This window comes from Podarcis raffonei, chromosome 1, assembly GCF_027172205.1.
Source record: "Podarcis raffonei isolate rPodRaf1 chromosome 1, rPodRaf1.pri, whole genome shotgun sequence".
NCBI classification, from domain to species: Eukaryota; Metazoa; Chordata; class Lepidosauria; order Squamata; family Lacertidae; genus Podarcis; species Podarcis raffonei.
Genome location: NC_070602.1, coordinates 133610077 through 133628323, shown reverse-complemented (window position 1 = coordinate 133628323; position 18247 = coordinate 133610077). Strand labels below are relative to the sequence as shown.

The 18247-nt window shown below is 44.1% G+C and overlaps 1 protein-coding gene across 1 annotated transcript in view; it reads left to right on the top strand.

The window, feature by feature from the left end:
* The window catches only part of PTH2R (parathyroid hormone 2 receptor), a 35649-nt gene extending 21254 nt beyond the window's left edge, over window positions 1-14395 (top strand). Inside the window, exons 9-13 of the mRNA XM_053362946.1 lie at window positions 3819-3885; window positions 5124-5218; window positions 7842-7980; window positions 11974-12015; window positions 13482-14395. Of these exons, the coding sequence (XP_053218921.1) occupies window positions 3819-3885; window positions 5124-5218; window positions 7842-7980; window positions 11974-12015; window positions 13482-13901 (763 nt within the window). The 3' untranslated portion in view covers window positions 13902-14395. The remainder of the gene's footprint in view (window positions 1-3818; window positions 3886-5123; window positions 5219-7841; window positions 7981-11973; window positions 12016-13481) is intronic.
* The last annotated feature ends 3852 nt before the right edge of the window (window positions 14396-18247 follow it).

Sequence of the window (18247 nt, the reverse complement as noted above, 5' to 3'; positions counted from 1 at the left end):
AGCGAGGGGCCAAACGCCTCCTGTGTGGGATGTGGCATTGGCACATGATCGCTGGCTGTTTTGGGCTTTCCATGGATCCAAAAGCCCTGCAAGTTGGAGAAGTCTGAGACAGCACTAAGAAGCATAGTGCGACAGGACTACACCCAGCAGCCCTATGTTGCTCAGAGCACCAGGTAGCATTTACCAGGAGGTGCCAGGGCAGGCATCAACGATGGACTTTGGGGCCTGGCAGTGCCCAGGGATGTTTGCTGCTGACAGTAGGTGGTATGTGCCCAAGTAAATAGAAAATGGAAAGCCCCTGACTGTCCCGTTGCAGATACCTGTTGCCACAAGGCAACTGAGACCGAGGCAGTGTTAGTATTTCGCTCCTACCATTGCAAGAATCATCTGATCCTATTGTTTACTTTCTGTTCCATGAGAAAGGAAGCCTGTCTGTGTGACTTCCAACTCTGGTACTATTGTACTTTTTCTTTCTGCTCTGTCTTGTGACGAGACAGGATGTCTGTATGAGGGCTGCTCCTTTCAGACGTGTTTATTATGTTCTTTAACCTGTAATTAATAGAAATAAAGCAGGTATGCCCAGATACCTCCTCGCCTCTGTCTGTGCTGCTTTACTATGCTAAGACCGGGCGCTCACAAGAGAGCAGCTGTGAGTCCCAGAATACCAGGACCCCTTCCCAAGAACGCTGCGTAGCTGTTCCAGTTGCCAGAGGAGGCAGAATCCAAGGGTGCTTCTGCAGGCATGCCCCTACGCCACTGCTCCCACTGGGATCTCCCAATCTGTGTGCCCGCGAAGGGGCACCAGAACCCGGAAGCTGCAGCTGTTGGTCCCCAGCAGGAGCGCCAGGGTTCTGCCCAATATTGTGGGTGCTCATTCAGTGTGTGATGGCTGAAGCTCCGGTGGCTGACATCTGGGCAGCTAGGTGGGTGCTGATGGGCAGCCAGCCTGGTGGGCATCACTTACTCCCTCCTCCCCAAATCCTCTAGATGTGTGCCCGGGCACCAGCTTCCTGGAACGGGCAGGGGGCTCCCTCCCCCTCCCCTCCGATGCAGGGGTCTTGGGCTGCCTGTCCACCTGCCGGGCACCCACAGTGGAAATTTTGTGAGTGCCAAGGCCCCCAGGGATGGTGCCTATGTTCTCCAATAAGTAAAGCTTGGTTGGGGTGGCAAGTGGGGGTGAGCACTGTGCACACTGTCTGACCAGGGCAGCACCTTCCCACTTCACCTTCCCACGTTGGATCATGCCCCTGTTAAATGTTTTCTTGCAGAGTATCAATGCATCCTTGGGAAGGAAATTATAAGAATACATTATGAGCAAAAGTACTCTTTTAGCAGTAATAATAGTTCTTCTCGCTATTACAGTGCCCCAAAGGTACCTCTGGAGACAGAACTATGCTAGAAAAGCTTAACCTTATACAAAATTATTAATCAGACAACTCACCTCTAATGAGCAATTACTAGCTAGTGGATGTGATGTGTCCTCAATTTCTTCTTCATTATGTGAAGAAAGTGTTGCATTTCCTTGCTGAACCAACCCTTCTCTGGTTTCTCTTCAGGTCATATAAATCTTTCGCCTCTTTCACCTGTTGAGGTTTAAACGAAATGCTGTTTGCTTAAAAAGAAATGTTCCAGGCTTTTAAATTGCTCTGAAATGTTCAGCTACCACAAGCCAGCGGGCACAAAATACAGTCAGTGCAGGCGGGTTGCAGGCCTGCTATATTTGGTCTCTCTCCTTCTGTGAAAGAGAAGGGCACAATCACACATGAGTTGTTCTAGGGCACAGCTGGTCTACGTAAGAGAAACTACAGTGGTACCTTGGTTCTCAAACTTAATCTGTTCTGGAAGTCCATTCCAAAACCAAGACGTGCTTTCCCATAGAAAGTAATGCAAAATGGATTAACCCACACTGGGTTCAGGCTACAATGTGAGTAAGAATGTGCTCAAAGAGGCTTGCCCATCTTGGATTGGGGCTGTTTTAATGATTCAGTAAGCAAGGAGGCTCACCTTTCCAAGCACATGCACTCTCAAACACCCACACCACCCCTAAAAAAAGCCCAGTTCTATTTGTTCAGCCTTTTGCTACAGGTGTTGGATTGGGTTAAAACAAAAGTTCTGTTTTCAGCTGCAAAATGCCTCTTCTCTGCTCCACTAAGCACTTGGAGAATGCCAGCCTTTCAATGGGAAACCAATCCAGTGAGATCCCTGGGCCAGCCAATCGATGCTGCTCCTCTGTATGTGACAGTCAAGTTTGCCACAATAGCTGGAAGTCACCGCAGCAAATGATTTTAAAAGAGAACTTTCTTTTAGCATTTTTCACTTTTGAACAGAAATGACTTTTTGAGTCGGGGATTCGTTTCCTGTCAATATGAGACCCTATTGTATACTCTGCGCTCCTGTGCTGTGCTGGAAATCTGGAATGGGGAACCTGTAGCTGTTAAGTTGTGGGTGAACATATCAGACGACACAGCGATTCTTCAAACAACTCTTGTTTATTCACAGGCCAGAACAGAACTGAACTGAAGGGTTCAGCCAGCCTGCTTATATAGAGCTCCACTACAACGCAACAGTAACCATTTTCTGTAACTATCCAATCACTGAACGTCACTTTCAATTCCTCTTTTGCATATGCGGACCTGAGTGAAAACTATCTACAGTATCCCCTTGCTGGCCCAGGGTGAGAACTTCAGTACATAACAGTAGCCATTCAGATATTGGACTCCAGCTCCCATCTTCCCCAAACAGCATGGCCAGTGGCCAGGGATTGTGGGAATTGTAGTCTGATAACATCTAGGGTTTCAGGCTCCCCATTTCTGTCCTAGGGGAGACAGTCTTCAAAGCAGTCTCGTAGCTGAGAAGGGTATAGCTATGAAGACATGATCCCAGGAAATAATTAAGTTGCAAGTAAAAGCTTGCTTTTGGACACGATCCCTTGCAGGGAGCAGGCCTCAGTTTATTTGGGGACACCTTTGTGAAGGACGGGCCAGCCCGGAAATCTTTTCCTCCTTGGGTTTTGCTCTACAAGCACCTGATGTTTGCATCTGCTTCTTGGTTGCCAGTCTTCTGAACCTTGTTTCTAGGCCTGCTGCCTTCTTTGCTATGACTTCAGGACAAGGCAAATACCTCTTTATTTTAAAGGCTTGTAAACATTGACAATCATTGAAATTATCCTGCCAAACTTCGAAATTATTTTAAGCTGCTGTTTTGTTTGCCTTTTTTTGTATTACAAAACAAAGAAACAAACTATTTAATGAGTTGTCCTGGGAATGATGAACGGTCACTGAAAGGCAGGACATAAATGTTTGAAATATAAAAGTAAAACAAAAACCCCAACACAATAAATTGAATGTGGCATTTAGGCTCAGAAGACTGTGATTAAGCCTAGTTCTCATGAAAAAGATGGTGTGAGTAGCATGTTACTGGGCTTTATTGCTTTATAATTCAAGTGGTTCATTTATGTTCCCCCACTTCTACCCTGAAGTAGCATAGTCAGAGTGGGGGGCCATTTACATCAACATTTTGCTGTTTCCAAGACCTGGGCCTCATCTTCATAATCTTTAGCTCTTGAATGGGTTGCCTTGAATTGTAACGAGAGTGGCAATTTTCACCCTGTGTGATACTCATTTGTTATTGCTTCCCAAAATTTGCATTTGTTTGTTAATAGTGAAGAATCTTAAAGCCGATTTTTAAAAAAGCCTGAAATGCTTATTCTGTGCACCCTCCATAATTAATAGAGCCTTACACAACTATGGAAAGAATATACTGTTTGGCCATTTATTCCTGCTCTATTTATTGATGTAGAAATGTTCTTGATTTCGCAGGTGCTGGGAGCTCAGTGCTGGAGACATAAAATGGATTTACCAAGCTCCAGTTTTAGTAGCGATTGGGGTAGGATTATTCATATGTATTTATTTTTAGTGAACATTGAAAATAGCCGCTGTCTATCCGTAATTGATGGAAGTAGTTCAGGGGTGATGTAAACAACCAGTACAAAGAAGAGATAGGGAGCCAAGCAATTTCTGCATCTTCCCATGATTCTTACTGACTAAGAGGGTTCAGTGGGAGTGGGGGAATGACATCCCACCATCCAAGGGTTCTGATGAGGGAAGACTCATTGAAATCCTTACTTTTCTCCCTTTTTGGTGTTGTTTCTTAAAGGGAACTTGAGAAAGGTTTCTTTTAAATCATTGCTCTAGAAGTTACACAGGTGGTGGGGAAAACAGGAAGAGATTTCTCCTGGTTCACTGCACCGCCATGGCCAGCAAAAGCTTCATCTGCTGATCTCTGCCCTGCTGTGGACAATAGCAATACTAACAAGGGCAAGGTGTCCTTGTTATGGAAACAGGCTGGGCCAGCTTGAATGGCCTCTCTTCCCGCTTGCTTGAGGCTCGCTCTGGTCTGTTTTGGCAGGACTGAGCTGCAGGTGTATTAATATCTGATTGCAGGATATTTGTAGCTTGGATTATGTTGGCCCTGACCTGCCATTTGCTTTTAGGCTACAATCTGGACTTGCACCCTGGACTGTTAACAGATAGTGTATGTCCCAGGGAGTGTCCCTAACTGCATCTGTTGGAGAGGCGTATTCTCACACAGTGCTTTATTGAGTTTCTGTGCTGCTCATTCCAGTTTTCCACTTCACACCCATGGGCATGGTGCCAAGTCAAGGGAAGTGGGGTGGACTGCGAAGAAACTGGGGAAGGTTAAGTGCAGTAATGTCAAGAACTGGGCAGTTTGGAGCCTGGGCTTGTCAGCCTGGATTGGCTTAACGATGTAATCATCTCAACAGAAATGGAAACTAATGGAGAATCATTTCCTGCTCCTAAATTCCAGAAGCACGGTGCCCTCAAAACCTTCCAGTTATCACAGGCAGATTTAGGGCAGCACAGTCAGTTCCCGACACTGGGCACCAAGCTGCGCGGGGGCCGGGGGGGTGTGCTGCAGGGCACCACAACTATGACTTAGTGCAGGTGTAAAATAGAAGGCATGGGGGGGGGATTTTGACCTTCAACAGGGCACCGCTGAAACTTGAAAGACCAAAGTCTGCCCCTGCCGTTATAGAGGCAAGCAGCTGATATCTCTAAAGGGATAGTGGGAATAATAACACACACCTGTAAACTGTTTTACAGTTAAACTTTATTCTGTTCCTCAATACTGTACGGGCTCTGGCGACAAAAATTTGGGAGACAAATGCTGTTGGCTACGACGTAAGGAAGCAATATAGGTAAGCCTCTACTAAATTAAGTTGTGTCTTTGTTTTCCAGTTGCCCCCAGAGAGCTGAGGAACTGTCAGAATGTAATACTACTTCTGAATACGTCAAGGGCTATAACTTATTTCTTATGCTGAAAACATCCCCAGAGAAAATACTAGTTTTGTGAACTCCCCATATGAATAATTCACTTCTTCAATGTTTATATTAATGTAACTTATATGCTAATTGATTTCATCATTCCCAGAGGCACCCAGCTCCAAGAATGGCTCTCAAGTATCACTTATCATAATTTTAAATCAGATGCATATATATTGAATATATATATCATATATATCAGATGCATATATATTGCATATATATGAAGATTTTCAAGTATGAATTAGGGATATAATCAATATTTGTCAGCTGTTTACTTCTGATGTGAGGCAGATTTCAAGAAGGCTGAAAAAGGAGAGCTGTTCAAAAATTGACTAGAAGCATTTTAAAAATAGAATACTTCTCCACTCATCTTAAGCATCGCAACCCTCCCTGAGCATAAACTCCTTAATGTGAGTGTTATTCTGGGCTGAAGTATTCAGCTCTGACCTTTCTTGGAGAGGGTGGGAATAGCTTCTATTAGATATTTGTGGCTTGTAGAGATGGCGAGCCTTTCTTTTAACTGATGAAAAGGGGATTTGCCAGAGGTTCAGGTGGTGGCTGAACTGCAACAAAAAGGCAGCCCTGCAGTGTCTGTAATTGAGAATGGCCCCATGGGAATGACACTGCCTTGTTCTATATCATGGGGGCATTCTTGGTTGGTTGGTTGGTTGGTTGGTGTTTTCAAAGATGGCTGCCTACAATGGCTGGTAAGATTTAAAGGCCGAAGTTTGATTATAAGACGGTGGCCTTATTCAGGATGCCAGGATGCTCACATAGAAATCCAGCCTTAACTGATCCAGTATGGTATAGTTACCATGTGCCTGACTAGAAGTGGGAAGACTCGGGTTCAAATCTTCACTCAGCCATGTGGCTCACTGAGGTGGCCTCAAACCATCTATCAGCCAAACCTCCCTCACAGGATTGCTGTGAGAGGAAAAGGGGGAGGAAGTACCAGGTATGCTGCTTTGTTTATTGGAGGGAAGGTGGGATATAAATGGAAGAAAAGAAAGTGGGCGGGGGGGGATAAGAATAAAGCTGACCCATACTTGGACTCCTAATTTGGCATAGATCTCTTTAAAATGCACCCTGGGAGACTGTGATTCAAGTGAGCAAATGGGTTTTGTGTCTCTGGGACCCCTCCCCCTTCAAACCTCCCTCTTCACCACTGTGCAAGTTCTCGTGAGCAACAACTCAAAGTGTATCTTTCTGTTTTCTCGTTGAAGTAGCCATACTAATTGAGAGAGCCTACAATAACTGCAGAAACAGCTTCATCTGCAGTCATATTAGTTCTTATTTGGAAGAAAGAGCCAAGCAGAATGTAGTTTTTTCTGTACTGCACTGTAATAAGCTGTTGGTGTCTCTGGGAATGTACTGAGCTTTTTCAGACCTCTTCTTCATACTAAAGATGATTGTTGAGAAGCAGAAAGGAAAGCAGAAGGAGGCAGGGAGAAATCAGCTTTGTTTCTGCAACACAAAAGAGAGATGTATGTGCATATGCATATGTATATATACCGTATGTATATATCAGTGCAATTTTTCTAGAAAGAGGTGCAGGAACATCTCCCTTGTTTTCTTATAAAGGCAATGGCCCCCACCTGAGAGGGGCTGGAACTGAGTTCTGGTGAAAAAAAGCCTTGCTCTTTGTGGGACGTGCTCTCTCAAGAACCAAAAGTCAGAGTCAGTGAGTTTCTCTCAGCCTTCCCTGTGCACAGGCAGCAGGAAGGAAAGATGATCGCTGTAGATCATCAGGGCTTTGAGCTTCCAAGGATAATGGGAGCCATTGTTGCTGATAGGATCTACAGGCGCCCAGTGAGAAAGTGAGGTAGGCCTCTGATCTCCACAGCAGATGGAAGAATTGGTTCTAGGGACAGGGAACATCTAAGGGGCTCTTGTTGGTTGTGCGTAATTGTCCCATCTGGCTGTAAATACAAGCCAGACAGTCAGAAACACAAGGAACGAAAAAGAAGCCCAAGAGCACCAATAAATCCTCCAGTTTTCACAGGCGATGAAATGTCAGGGGACTGGAGTACGCTATGGTCCTTGGGCAACTCCTACTTGAATAAGATTGCATGTCTGCAATTCTGTTGAGAGTTAGGCTGATTACTGGTTTTTTTGCTCTATAAGACTCACTTTTTCCCTTCTAAAAAGTAAGGGGAAATGTGTGTGCGTCTTATGGAGTGAATGCAGGCTGCACAGCTCTCCCAGAAGCCAGAAGAGCAAGAGGGATTGCTGCTTTCACTGCGCAGTGATCCCTCTTGCTGTACTGGCTTCTGAGATTCAGAATATTTTTTTTCTTGTTTTCCTCCTCCAAAAACTCCAAACCTCTTGTTGTCTGGTGCATCTTATAGAGCGAAAAATACGGTATATCCTATTGTGCTCAAGGAGATTTAGGCAGCCTCAGGGATTGTAGGCTATGACACTTTTCTGTGCAGCATCTAGCACTTTGTTGGAATGACTGATGGTGATAACGGCAACAACTTCTCTTCCCTCTTCTAGAAAACTAGCCAAATCCACCTTGATCCTGGTCCTTGTCTTTGGTGTGCATTACTTTGTCTTCGTATGCCTGCCTCACACGTTCACTGGGCTGGGCTGGGAGATCCGGATGCACTGCGAACTCTTCTTCAACTCATTCCAGGTGTGCTGATGTTGGTGCTTATAAGCCGTAACTGTTCACTTATGCTAACTGGAGAGGAGGTTGTGTCTGGGAGTAGATCCTTCACGGGCAGCTGAATGTGGCAAGAAGGTATTTGTCCAAGACTCTGGAACATGCAAGGGGACCTCTTGTACCTCCGAGGGCTGGAGAACTGGAACCATTTTGGGAGAGTGCCAAACTTAATTGGGATGCTTGTGCTTCTTTAAACCTAAATAGCAACAGCAGGAGGGGCTGAACAAGACTGGGACTGGTAAAAATTGCACCTCCCCCCCAAATCTGCTATTTGCATTTGGAAATAGCTATTTCCCTTCTGATGCAAATAGCAGCTTGCAGAAGGATTTCTGCCAAGATGGTGTTGGCCTTTCCCACTCCCACAGTCCCACACCTGCTTAAGGCCTCCTTGCCTGCAGCTGCTATTTACGTCTGCATCTTTACCTTTAAAGAAAGATGCATTTTAATTGCATCCATGCAATTAATCTTGTGCCTAGGTTAACTTTAAGAGTTTGCATTTGCTGTGCTCTCCCCCCCCCTTGCAGGGTGAGCTCAGTATCTTTTACTATGCAGAAGGCAGGTGTAAATACCAATGATTCCAGCGCTGATTTAGTGACTGGTCTCTCTTTCTCTCTCCATGCCTGCCCCATCACCAGCCCTTCCCAGTTTAGGTTGGCTTGGTGGCTTCCTTCAGAAATGTTTTAAAGTTTCCCATAAATCGCTCATTTGCAACCATTTTAGAACAAGAAGTGCTACCTGTTGTTTTGGGGGTTTTTATTGATATTTTATTGATTTCCCCCCCAATTATAAAGCAATAGGTAAAGGTAAAGGTACCCCTGCCCGTACGGGCCAGTCTTGACAGACTCTAGGGTTGTGCGCCCATCTCACTTAAGAGGCCGGGGGCCAGCGCTGTCCGCAGACACTTCCGGGTCACGTGGCCAGCGTGACGAAGCTGCATCTGGCGAGCCAGCGCAGCACACGGAACGCCGTTTACCTTCCCACTAGTAAGCGGTCCCTATTTATCTACTTGCACCCTGGGGTGCTTTCGAACTGCTAGGTTGGCAGGCGCTGGGACCAAGCGACAGGAGCGCACCCCGCCGCGGGGATTCGAACCGCCGACCTTTCGATCGGCAAGTCCTAAGCGCTGAGGCTTTAACCCACAGCGCCACCCGTGTCCCTTATAAAGCAATAAAGTGATCTAAAAAAAGAAAAAATTCTCCCCATTGTAATAATGTTGTGCAAAACTGCTGCAGGAACTGGAGGAAGATTTAGCCAATCAGTGCTGTGCAGAGCAGGCTTCTGCTGCAAACTCATGCAACCAGTTTTCACTGATTTTTTGGGGGGGTGGGTGGGGTGTCTAGCTCCAGAGGTTGCCGGGCTTCAACTCCTGTCACCCTCACCCACTGGCCATGTTGGGGCAGATTCAAATTGGAGTCCAACAATCTCTGAAAGGCCACTGGGTCAGCACTCGTGCTGTAAATGCACCTTGAAACTTTTAACAGATGCAGAAGAGGGAAGACAAAATGAATATGAATCCAAACATTGCATCTTCTTTCTTCCTTCTCTTTGGCTCTCTGCTAAAGTGACACATGTTTAAAGCTATTATATAATCCCCTTGTTTGTTTCCTGTGAGTCTGGTTTTTTGGTTTTTTTGTAAAGCGCTGAAAGGGCCAGCCTTTGATCATCCAAACTCAGCTGCAGCTGTATATGTGCATTTGCAGCAAAGTAGGTGCTGCAAAACTCTTCCGTTGTTTTCTTGTTTTCTTTGTGGATTGCCACAGGAAGGCCCTGTGAAGATCTATGCCTCTGATTCTGTTTGTCTCTTATAAAACCTGCTTCCTTTTCCCAACAGGCTGAGACTCTTTTGGTTTCTGGTGTTGGAGTGGCAACCTCCCCACCCCCCAGCCCTCAGCCCATTTCTGGAGGCACAGAGGGAGGAGAGGTGGGAAAGCCGAAGTCCTTGACTAGGGCTTCCGCTGAGGGGATGCAGTTGACTCCTGCCCCATGCGTTTTAAATGCGCGGTCCAAACGCAGCCTCAGGTGAAACTCACAAAGCAGATCACTTGAGATGATCACAGCAATAAGCATCAGGTTTTTTTTAAGTTACAATATAATAGAAGCGATGACTTGTTTGTATTTCCTGTGTTGCTGTATAGTTCTTGAATCAATAGCAGAAATCTACAGTCAGCGTTGGCAATTTGAAATTTCTCCCACAGTCTATTTCGATAAATAGAATTGAATGCCGCAGAAAGATGAATGGAAGCTGCATAAAGTTTCTTCTTCTTTGTGTATTTCCTTACAATATGGTTCAGAGTGAAACATTGATCAGTCCTTTGAACCCCGCTTGTTCTACATGAATAGCGTTGCCATTTTGCATCCAGTCAGTTAATTGTTGAAGGAAATACTGTGCATATAGTTTGGAGAAGTCTAACCAGCTAATTGGCCAATAGTTTTGTGGCTCCTTCATATTCCCTTTCTTACAAATCACTAAAATGACTTTCATTGTCTACCCAGAGGGCATTTAGTCTGTGCTGTTTATGCTGGTAAATAAGTCAGCCAGGATAGGTCTCCACCATTAAATGCAATCCTTGTAGAGCTCAGAGGGAAGCAAATATTATCCAGGAGTTTTCTTCGATTTCAGGCAGGAAATAAGGGCCTTTGTCTCATACAGGAGACTAGTTGTGTTTGAGAAATCATTACACACTACTGGCATGTGTGATTGTCCAGACTGACCACCACATATATTGGAGAAATATTTAACCCAATCAGAGGTAGGAATTGAGACTTCCTGTGATGATCTCACTTCATTTAAACCCTGGACCACCAGTTCCCAAAATTTGTCTTCTCTCCAACTTGTTTGTTTAGAAAATGCTATTATCACAAATGTGTTAATGACAACAGGGTTTGTGGGTTGTTGTGGGTTTTTTTTGTAACCCATCGGATTTAGCCCACTCATTTGTTGTGACTCACTCTTACACGGCTGAGGCAACATTTAAATCACCCATCCAAATGTGGACTGGGGCTGATTTGCACAGACCTGCCAATTGCCCCATTTTTAGTGAGACATCCCAGATCATGGAAGCCATTCCCAGCTTCTGGTTTGATCCTGGAATGTCTCGTCTTTTGCTTTTGTTTTTTAATACTTTATTTTTGGTTTTTTTATAACAATGTTCATATACATTTAAAACATTTTCAATTTGTACACATCTGAGATTACTTAAATCCCCAGACTTCCCGCCCCATGGTTTCCAATTTTTTGTATTCGTTCTATTGCATCTAATTACATTTTTCAATTTCATGTTTATCCTTTTTTAAGTGTTATAACAATCCTGCTAGCGTTTTTAGATATCTACAGTGGTCTTTAAGATACTCTATTAAAAAATTTCCATTCTTGACTATTTTTTTATCATCTTGGTGTCTGATCTTCAGAGTTATCTTCACCATTCAGCATAGTCCATCATCTTGGTTATCAAATTCTTCTTTGGCTGGGACTTTCTCGTTTTTTGGTTCAGTGCTCTGGTGCAAGTGCGAGATTTTGTTTCAAAGAACTGGTGATGTATTCTTGCACCCTGGTAGGGTGCTGATTCCATGGGAAAGGCTCCGGCTCTGCTGTTGAGTCCTTCAAGTATTCTCCTGGGTGCAAGAGCCAGTCCTGAAGAAACGGCTCCTGTGCCAGGCCATCGGGGGCATCAGTTAATAGGGCATCTGAGTATCTTCCTTGCAGATGGTGTCAATTGGCTTAGGGCCAGCAGACATACCGGAGCTGCCGTTTGGCTCAAAGGATGCGCTTATTATATATATATATATATATATATATATATATATATATATATATATAATTACTGAAATATTAAAATATTTCATCTCACTTTTTAGCCCCTCGTGCACAAATTTCAGTTCAGCTGCATCCATGTGTAATTATTGCCTCAAAGTGGAGATGGTGAAATGACTGATATTCTTTAATTGTTCTTTGTTCTTCTGCAGGGTTTCTTTGTCTCCATCCTCTATTGCTACTGTAATGGAGAGGTAAGGCACTGGATGAATTGGGACAGGTGGCCTTCCTAGCTGTGGTGGCCATGGCCTAGTCAGCAGGTGCATTTGGGACAGTGAACGAGATTTTAAGAAGTTGCTACCTGTTCCAAGCCGCGCGTGCGCACGCACACACACACACACACGCACGCACATTTTTAATAAAGCAGATGTTTAGGTATAAAGAAACACATACCGTATTTTTTGCTCTATAAGACTCACTTTTTCCCTCCTAAAAAGTAAGGGGAAATGTGTGTGTGTCTTATGGAGTGAATGCAGGCTGCGCAGCTATCCCAGAAGCCAGAACAGCAAGAGGGATCACTGCTTTCGCTGCGCAGCGATCCCTCTTGCTGTTCTGGCTTCTGAGATTCAGAATATTTTTTTTCTTGTTTTCCTCCTCCAAAAACTAGGTGCGTCTTGTGGTCTGGTGCGTCTTATAGAGCGAAAAATACAGTAATTATATATGTGTGATTGAAATGACCTGTGAAGCATGAGAGGAAGACTGTGTGTTGCTTTGGATCCCAGCTTCTATTTATAATTTCGATTTCTCTTCTTACAAAATGCTTCCAATTAGATTGCATTGGTTTTACTTCTAGAGTATGGCACCCTTGGGTTCTGTCTAAGAAAGTGCAGTTTGTTAAAAACCAGTAAGGACTCTCTCCAGCCATATGCCAGCACAAGGTGGAGGCAGGAGAGAAAGCTTGTTTCCATTAGAAATGAGTGATAGGACCTCATTTGTAATTTACCACACTTGTTGCACCTCATTACTTGGTTTAATTAACTTACTGCCCTCTGGGCATTATTCTTCAGGTTTGCTAAGGGTGGGAAAGAAGGAGAGACAGAGAGATTTGAGTAATGACCATGACATATAAACACTTGAATAACTTTTTCTCTCTTAAATAGTTCTCACAAAGTGCAACGTAATAATTAAATTTCATGTTTTTAGGTCGTTTTGTGCAGTGACTGAAACTAATATTTGATGTAGATTCCAGATAAGATCTCTCTATTTTTAAAAATGTTTCTAGACCTCATGGTGTTAGAAATAAGAGCTAAATAAATAAATAACCAGCTCTTGTTGTTTCAGCAGAGCTTCTGTGTCTGGTGTGGCTCTCTGTCCTTCTGTTGAATAGTTTTTTTAATATACCGTATATACCTCCAAAACATACATTATTGTGCTCTCCTACCCACTCACCACAGCTTCCTCTTGCCCCTTAATGCTTCTGCTGAAGAGTAGGCATGGCTCCAAGTTTAATTTGGCAGTCCAAGCAAGTATTAATTGAATGAATGTTTCATTTTATTATTACAAACACAACTGGACGTAGTTGCAGTTGTTATGGTGAGGAACAGGGGAGCTGTATGTTTGTTCCTATATTCAAAATTATTTTTTAAAGAAGAAGAAGACGACAACATTGGCCTAACACTCTTCCTTTGTGTTTTGATCCGGCCATTTCCTTCCCTTCTAGGTGCAGGCTGAGATCAAGAAGACCTGGGCTAGGTGGAACCTGGCTGTGGACTGGGAGAGGACGGCTCCTTGTGGGAGCTATCGCTACGGCTCTGTCCACACGAACATGACGCACAGCACCAGCAGCCAGTCTCAGATGGCGGCCAGTTCCCGCATGGTAGTGATTTCCACCAGGGCTGGCAAGAACGTCACCCGGCAGAACGACACCCAGATAACTTTGCCCGGGTATGTTAGAAGCAACTCTGAACAGGACTGTGTGCGCCGGTGGACTCATGAAGAGGCTGAAAAAGAAGAAGAGGAGGAGGAGAAAAAGCTGGATGCCATTTCTCTCAAGGAGCCCTTTACACTTCAGGGCCGTTGCACAGGCTCCCTTAATGAGGAGGTGACGGAGAGCAGGGCTGAAGTAGAGGCAGCACTTTAGCAAGCCTGAGAGGCACAGGCATGAAAGAGAGGCCGGGAATTAAAAATAATAATGGGCAGGCCCGTCTTCTCCTACCCAAGTAACTAAGCTCTGCATCAGAGCCCGCCATCTTGGCTCATCTTCATCAAAGGCTTCCTCAGACACAGCTCATGTCATGTGCTGACTCAGATCTGCGTAGCCCACTGTCATCAATGGGCTCGTCGCTGTCTCAGGCCAAAGCTTCTCTCAGAGCTGCAACCAGGGCTTCCTCACCATAGAGAGCATGGCGTTTTCTGCTTGCAAAGCACATTTTCTATTGAGCTCTTCATGACCCAGGAGCCTCACAAGCATTTCTGCACTGCATGATCTCCCTGTGTTAGCAGGAGGTTTTTTCTGCCTTAAAAACATCAGGGGCACCAGTGAAGTCGAAATTCAGCGGAGTTTAGGCAGAAGAGAAGTATTTCGATTAATGGAAGCATCACACACCATTCACACACACAAACTTATATATGAAGTCCAAAGGCCCAAATTCTCCTGTTCTTCTAGCGGCTGACCAGGTGCCTATTGGAGTCTGCAAGCAGCGCTTTCCCCACTTTGTTGCCGAGCAACTGGTATTTGGAGACCACTGCCTGCAGTCTGGGAGGTAATACACAGCCTTCATGGGTAGCAGGTGTTGAAAGCCTTTTGCGCTGTTCACTTTTCATGGTGAATGCCATAGCTTATGTGCTGTGTGGAAGGAAAAAAACCCATTTGGCCTCTCGTTCATCTCCCATTATTCAACCACATTGTGGAGTTTGCCTTTTCCTTTCTTTTTTACAATTTTTTTATTGGTTTTTGCAGTTTACATTTGTGTTCAAATCATAATCATAATCATAAAGGATTGCCTGATTCCTTCGACTTTCCTGTGCCCCTCCATGAGTTCCAATGATATTCCTTTTTCAACTACATCTTATAAGATTCTCCATTTTCTTAAAGTTCCCCATTTCCCCATAGTTCTTGTTACATTACAAGTATTGTTATAGACCTGCCAAAGTTTTTAGTTGCTTACAGTTTTCTCCAAGGTAACTTATAATTTTTTCCCATTCCTTATTAAAATTTCAGTCTTCTTGATTTCTGATCTTCCCGGTCATTTTTGCCATTTCAGCGTAATCCATCATCTTTATCAGCCATTCATCTCTGGACGGGACTTTGTCTTCTTTCCATCTCCGGGCCAAAAGTATCCATGCTGCTTTTGTCGTATACTTAAATAGTCTTTTCAGCTCCTTTGGTTTTTCAGCACCAAAAACGCCCAATAGAAAAGCTAGTTTTTTCACAAAGGTTATTTTAAACATTTTTTCAGTTCATTATATATTATTTCCCAGATTGCTTTTGTTATTTTGCATGCCCACTACATACGGTGGAACGTGCCTGGAATTTTCCACAGCTGCCACAGTTCAACATTTTTCTTGTCTTATCCACCACTTGTCCTACCCTAGGACCTCTTGCCTTCAGAGCAGGTGCTTCAGCCTAGAACTACAGCCCAGAACAGCTAATCGGAACACAGAAACCAACCTTATAGCAAGCCTGACGGTTGATTCATCTAGCATCACCTTTCCAGAGTTTCAGACAGGAGTTTGTCCCAGGCCTATTTGGAGATGTCAGGACTTGATTAAGGAGCTTTATGCATGCAGGACGTTTGCTTTTTCCACTGAGCTACAGTCCTCATACTAAGAACAAAGTACAAAGCTTTCTAGGAAAAGTATGATGAGGATTCGACTTTGATCTGCAGTGGAGAAACTTGAAAATACATTATCTCTTTCCCTCAGCTCATTTGACAACAGCTACTGGGGGGAAAACAACATTGTTGAAAAAGCAGAACGTAAATGAAAGGGAAATACAAGCTTGGACTCACATTGTCAGGGTTGTTTTTGTAGAACATTAGTGGAAATGAGCTGCCCAGATTTTAGTAATTTTATGTCCAATTGATTTCTGTGGGGGTGGCATGTGCTTGAGCATGAAACTAGACCTTTGGCAGCAGGCCCAGGTCTTGGAACCTGTGGTTCCATCAAACACTTGAGAGGAGTGAAGGTTGTGATTTGGAGAAGAAAAGCAGCAGTCAGGACAGGGAGTGCTTAACCCAATTGCCTCCTGCTATTTCTCCCTTTCATCTCTCTCACCTGGTAGCTTTCTCCCTAGCTGATTTCCCAAATATATGGTTGGTTCACTTCAGGAAAAAGTACAGGGAAGACGCTAAGACCCTTTCCCCTGCCTGCCACGTCTCCAGTCTGTTGCCAAGGGTCCACCCAAACTCAAAATGCTTCATTGTGACAACACTGGACATAATCCAGGAAAAATGTTTGCTCCCTATTGTCTGACTAAGCTTTGTTTGCTTATTGATTTGTTAATATGTGTGTGGGTTTATAAATTGGTGCCGCCTGTGTTTTCAGCAGGTATTTGCCTACTCAAATACACGAGAATTAATGTTAATTGATGTTAGCAGCTATACTGAAGTTGGTAAACCTATTTAACCGTGTAAATATTGTGAAGTGGTGCACAAGATCTATTAAATTTTGTTTTGTTTTGTTTTTAAGTTCTGTCTGCTTTGCTTTTTTAAAAAAACCATTTGAGGAAAAGATATTGGGTTGTATCCAGCATAAAGGTAAAGGTAAAGGGATCCCTGACCATTAGGGCCAGTCGTGACCGACTCTGGGGTTGCGGCGCTCATCTCGCTTTATTGGCCAAGGGAGCCAGCGTACAGCTTCCGGGTCATGTGGCCAGCATGACTAAGCTGCTTCTGGCGAACCAGAGCAGCGCACGGAAACGCCGTTTACCTTCCTGCCAGAGCGGTACCTATTTATCTACTTGCACTTTGACGTGCTTTCCATCTGCTAGGTTGGCAGGAGCAGGGACCAAACAAGGGAGCTCACCCCATTGCGGGGATTCGAACCGCCAACCTTCTGATCGGCAAGTCCTAGGCTCTGTGGTTTAACCCACAGCGCCACCCTGTACCCAGCATAGCACCAAGTTAAAGTCACTTGGTGTTATACTTCTTGCACAAGAGATAGTGCAAGAACATTATCAAAGATTGTTGTGCCACAGATTGTGCAGCCAGAATCAGCTGTTACCTATCAAGTTTGGGACTCCTTTGTTGCAGAGCCTTTAAGCTCTTGCACCTAGTTGGACAGAGGAGGTGAGACACAGCCGATTGAACTGTAATGACACTGAGGTGTAAAGCCCTTGGTTCAGATCTCATCACCATGATTGCTCCCTTCTTGCATGACTCTCAAGAAGTGATCTTGGCTGAAATTGTGTAGGCAAAACCTGTGCAATCAAGTTCAGGGTGTAACCTACTGATTATTAACATGATGCACGAGTCGAATGGAAAGAAAAGAGCTGGTTCATTGCTCTCTCTTGATGACTATAAGGCTTTTGAAAGAATTGATTCATTGTTTTTGACACACTTTCTAAACAAATTTAAATTTGGATCTAAGTTCTTGCACCTCATTAAGCAACTATACTCCAAATCAAAGGCAATCATTTCAATCAATGGCTACAGGTCTCTTAAAGAGCTGCCCTCTGTTGCCATTGTTGTTTGCGCTGGTCATAGAGCTACTAGTCATGCAACTACGTAGATGCTTCTATAGATGGGGTCAACATGCAGAATGAGGTACACAAAGTGAATTTGTTTGCAGATGACACCCTCTTATTTTTGCAAAATCCAACAGCAGCCCTTGAGTCACAATGACAGAAACGTATCACAGTTGTAGCAGGATTGCAAATCAACTATTCTAAATCCGTGCTCTTTCCTATCAATTTAGACAACACTAGAAGAGACTTGTGACTAGTTTCCTCTCCATTTGTCACAGTGCATGGAAGATTTAAGTACTTAGCTATTAACCTCATCGCAGGCACAAGACAACTGGGACTTAGAAACTATAGGGGACTGTATAAAGGCATTCAACAAGAACTTAGGAAATGGAAAGATCTCCGCCTTAGCTGGCTTGGGTGATTGGTGTGGTCAAAATGTCTGTGTTACCTAAGTTCTAACTCTTTCCCCCCCAAGTTTTGCCTATTCCCACCCCTCCAGCTAAAGAAATGGCAAAACAAACTCGATGCATTTGTGTCAGGAGGCAAAAAAATCTGGGATAAGCAACAAAATTCTCTACAGACATAGAACAAAAGTAGGGATTGGAATGGCTGACTTAATGTTATACTATGCTGCTTTTCAAATCAAATCCTTGATTCCATTGCTCAGGGGAAGAACAGAAGCATCCACCAAACTAATTATAGTTTGCCATTTGCTTTCAAAACTTAATGCATATTTCTGGAATTTGAGCCCCTGGCTAAGCAAAAGATTCCATCATTGGCCCCTTCCAACTCTGAGTTTT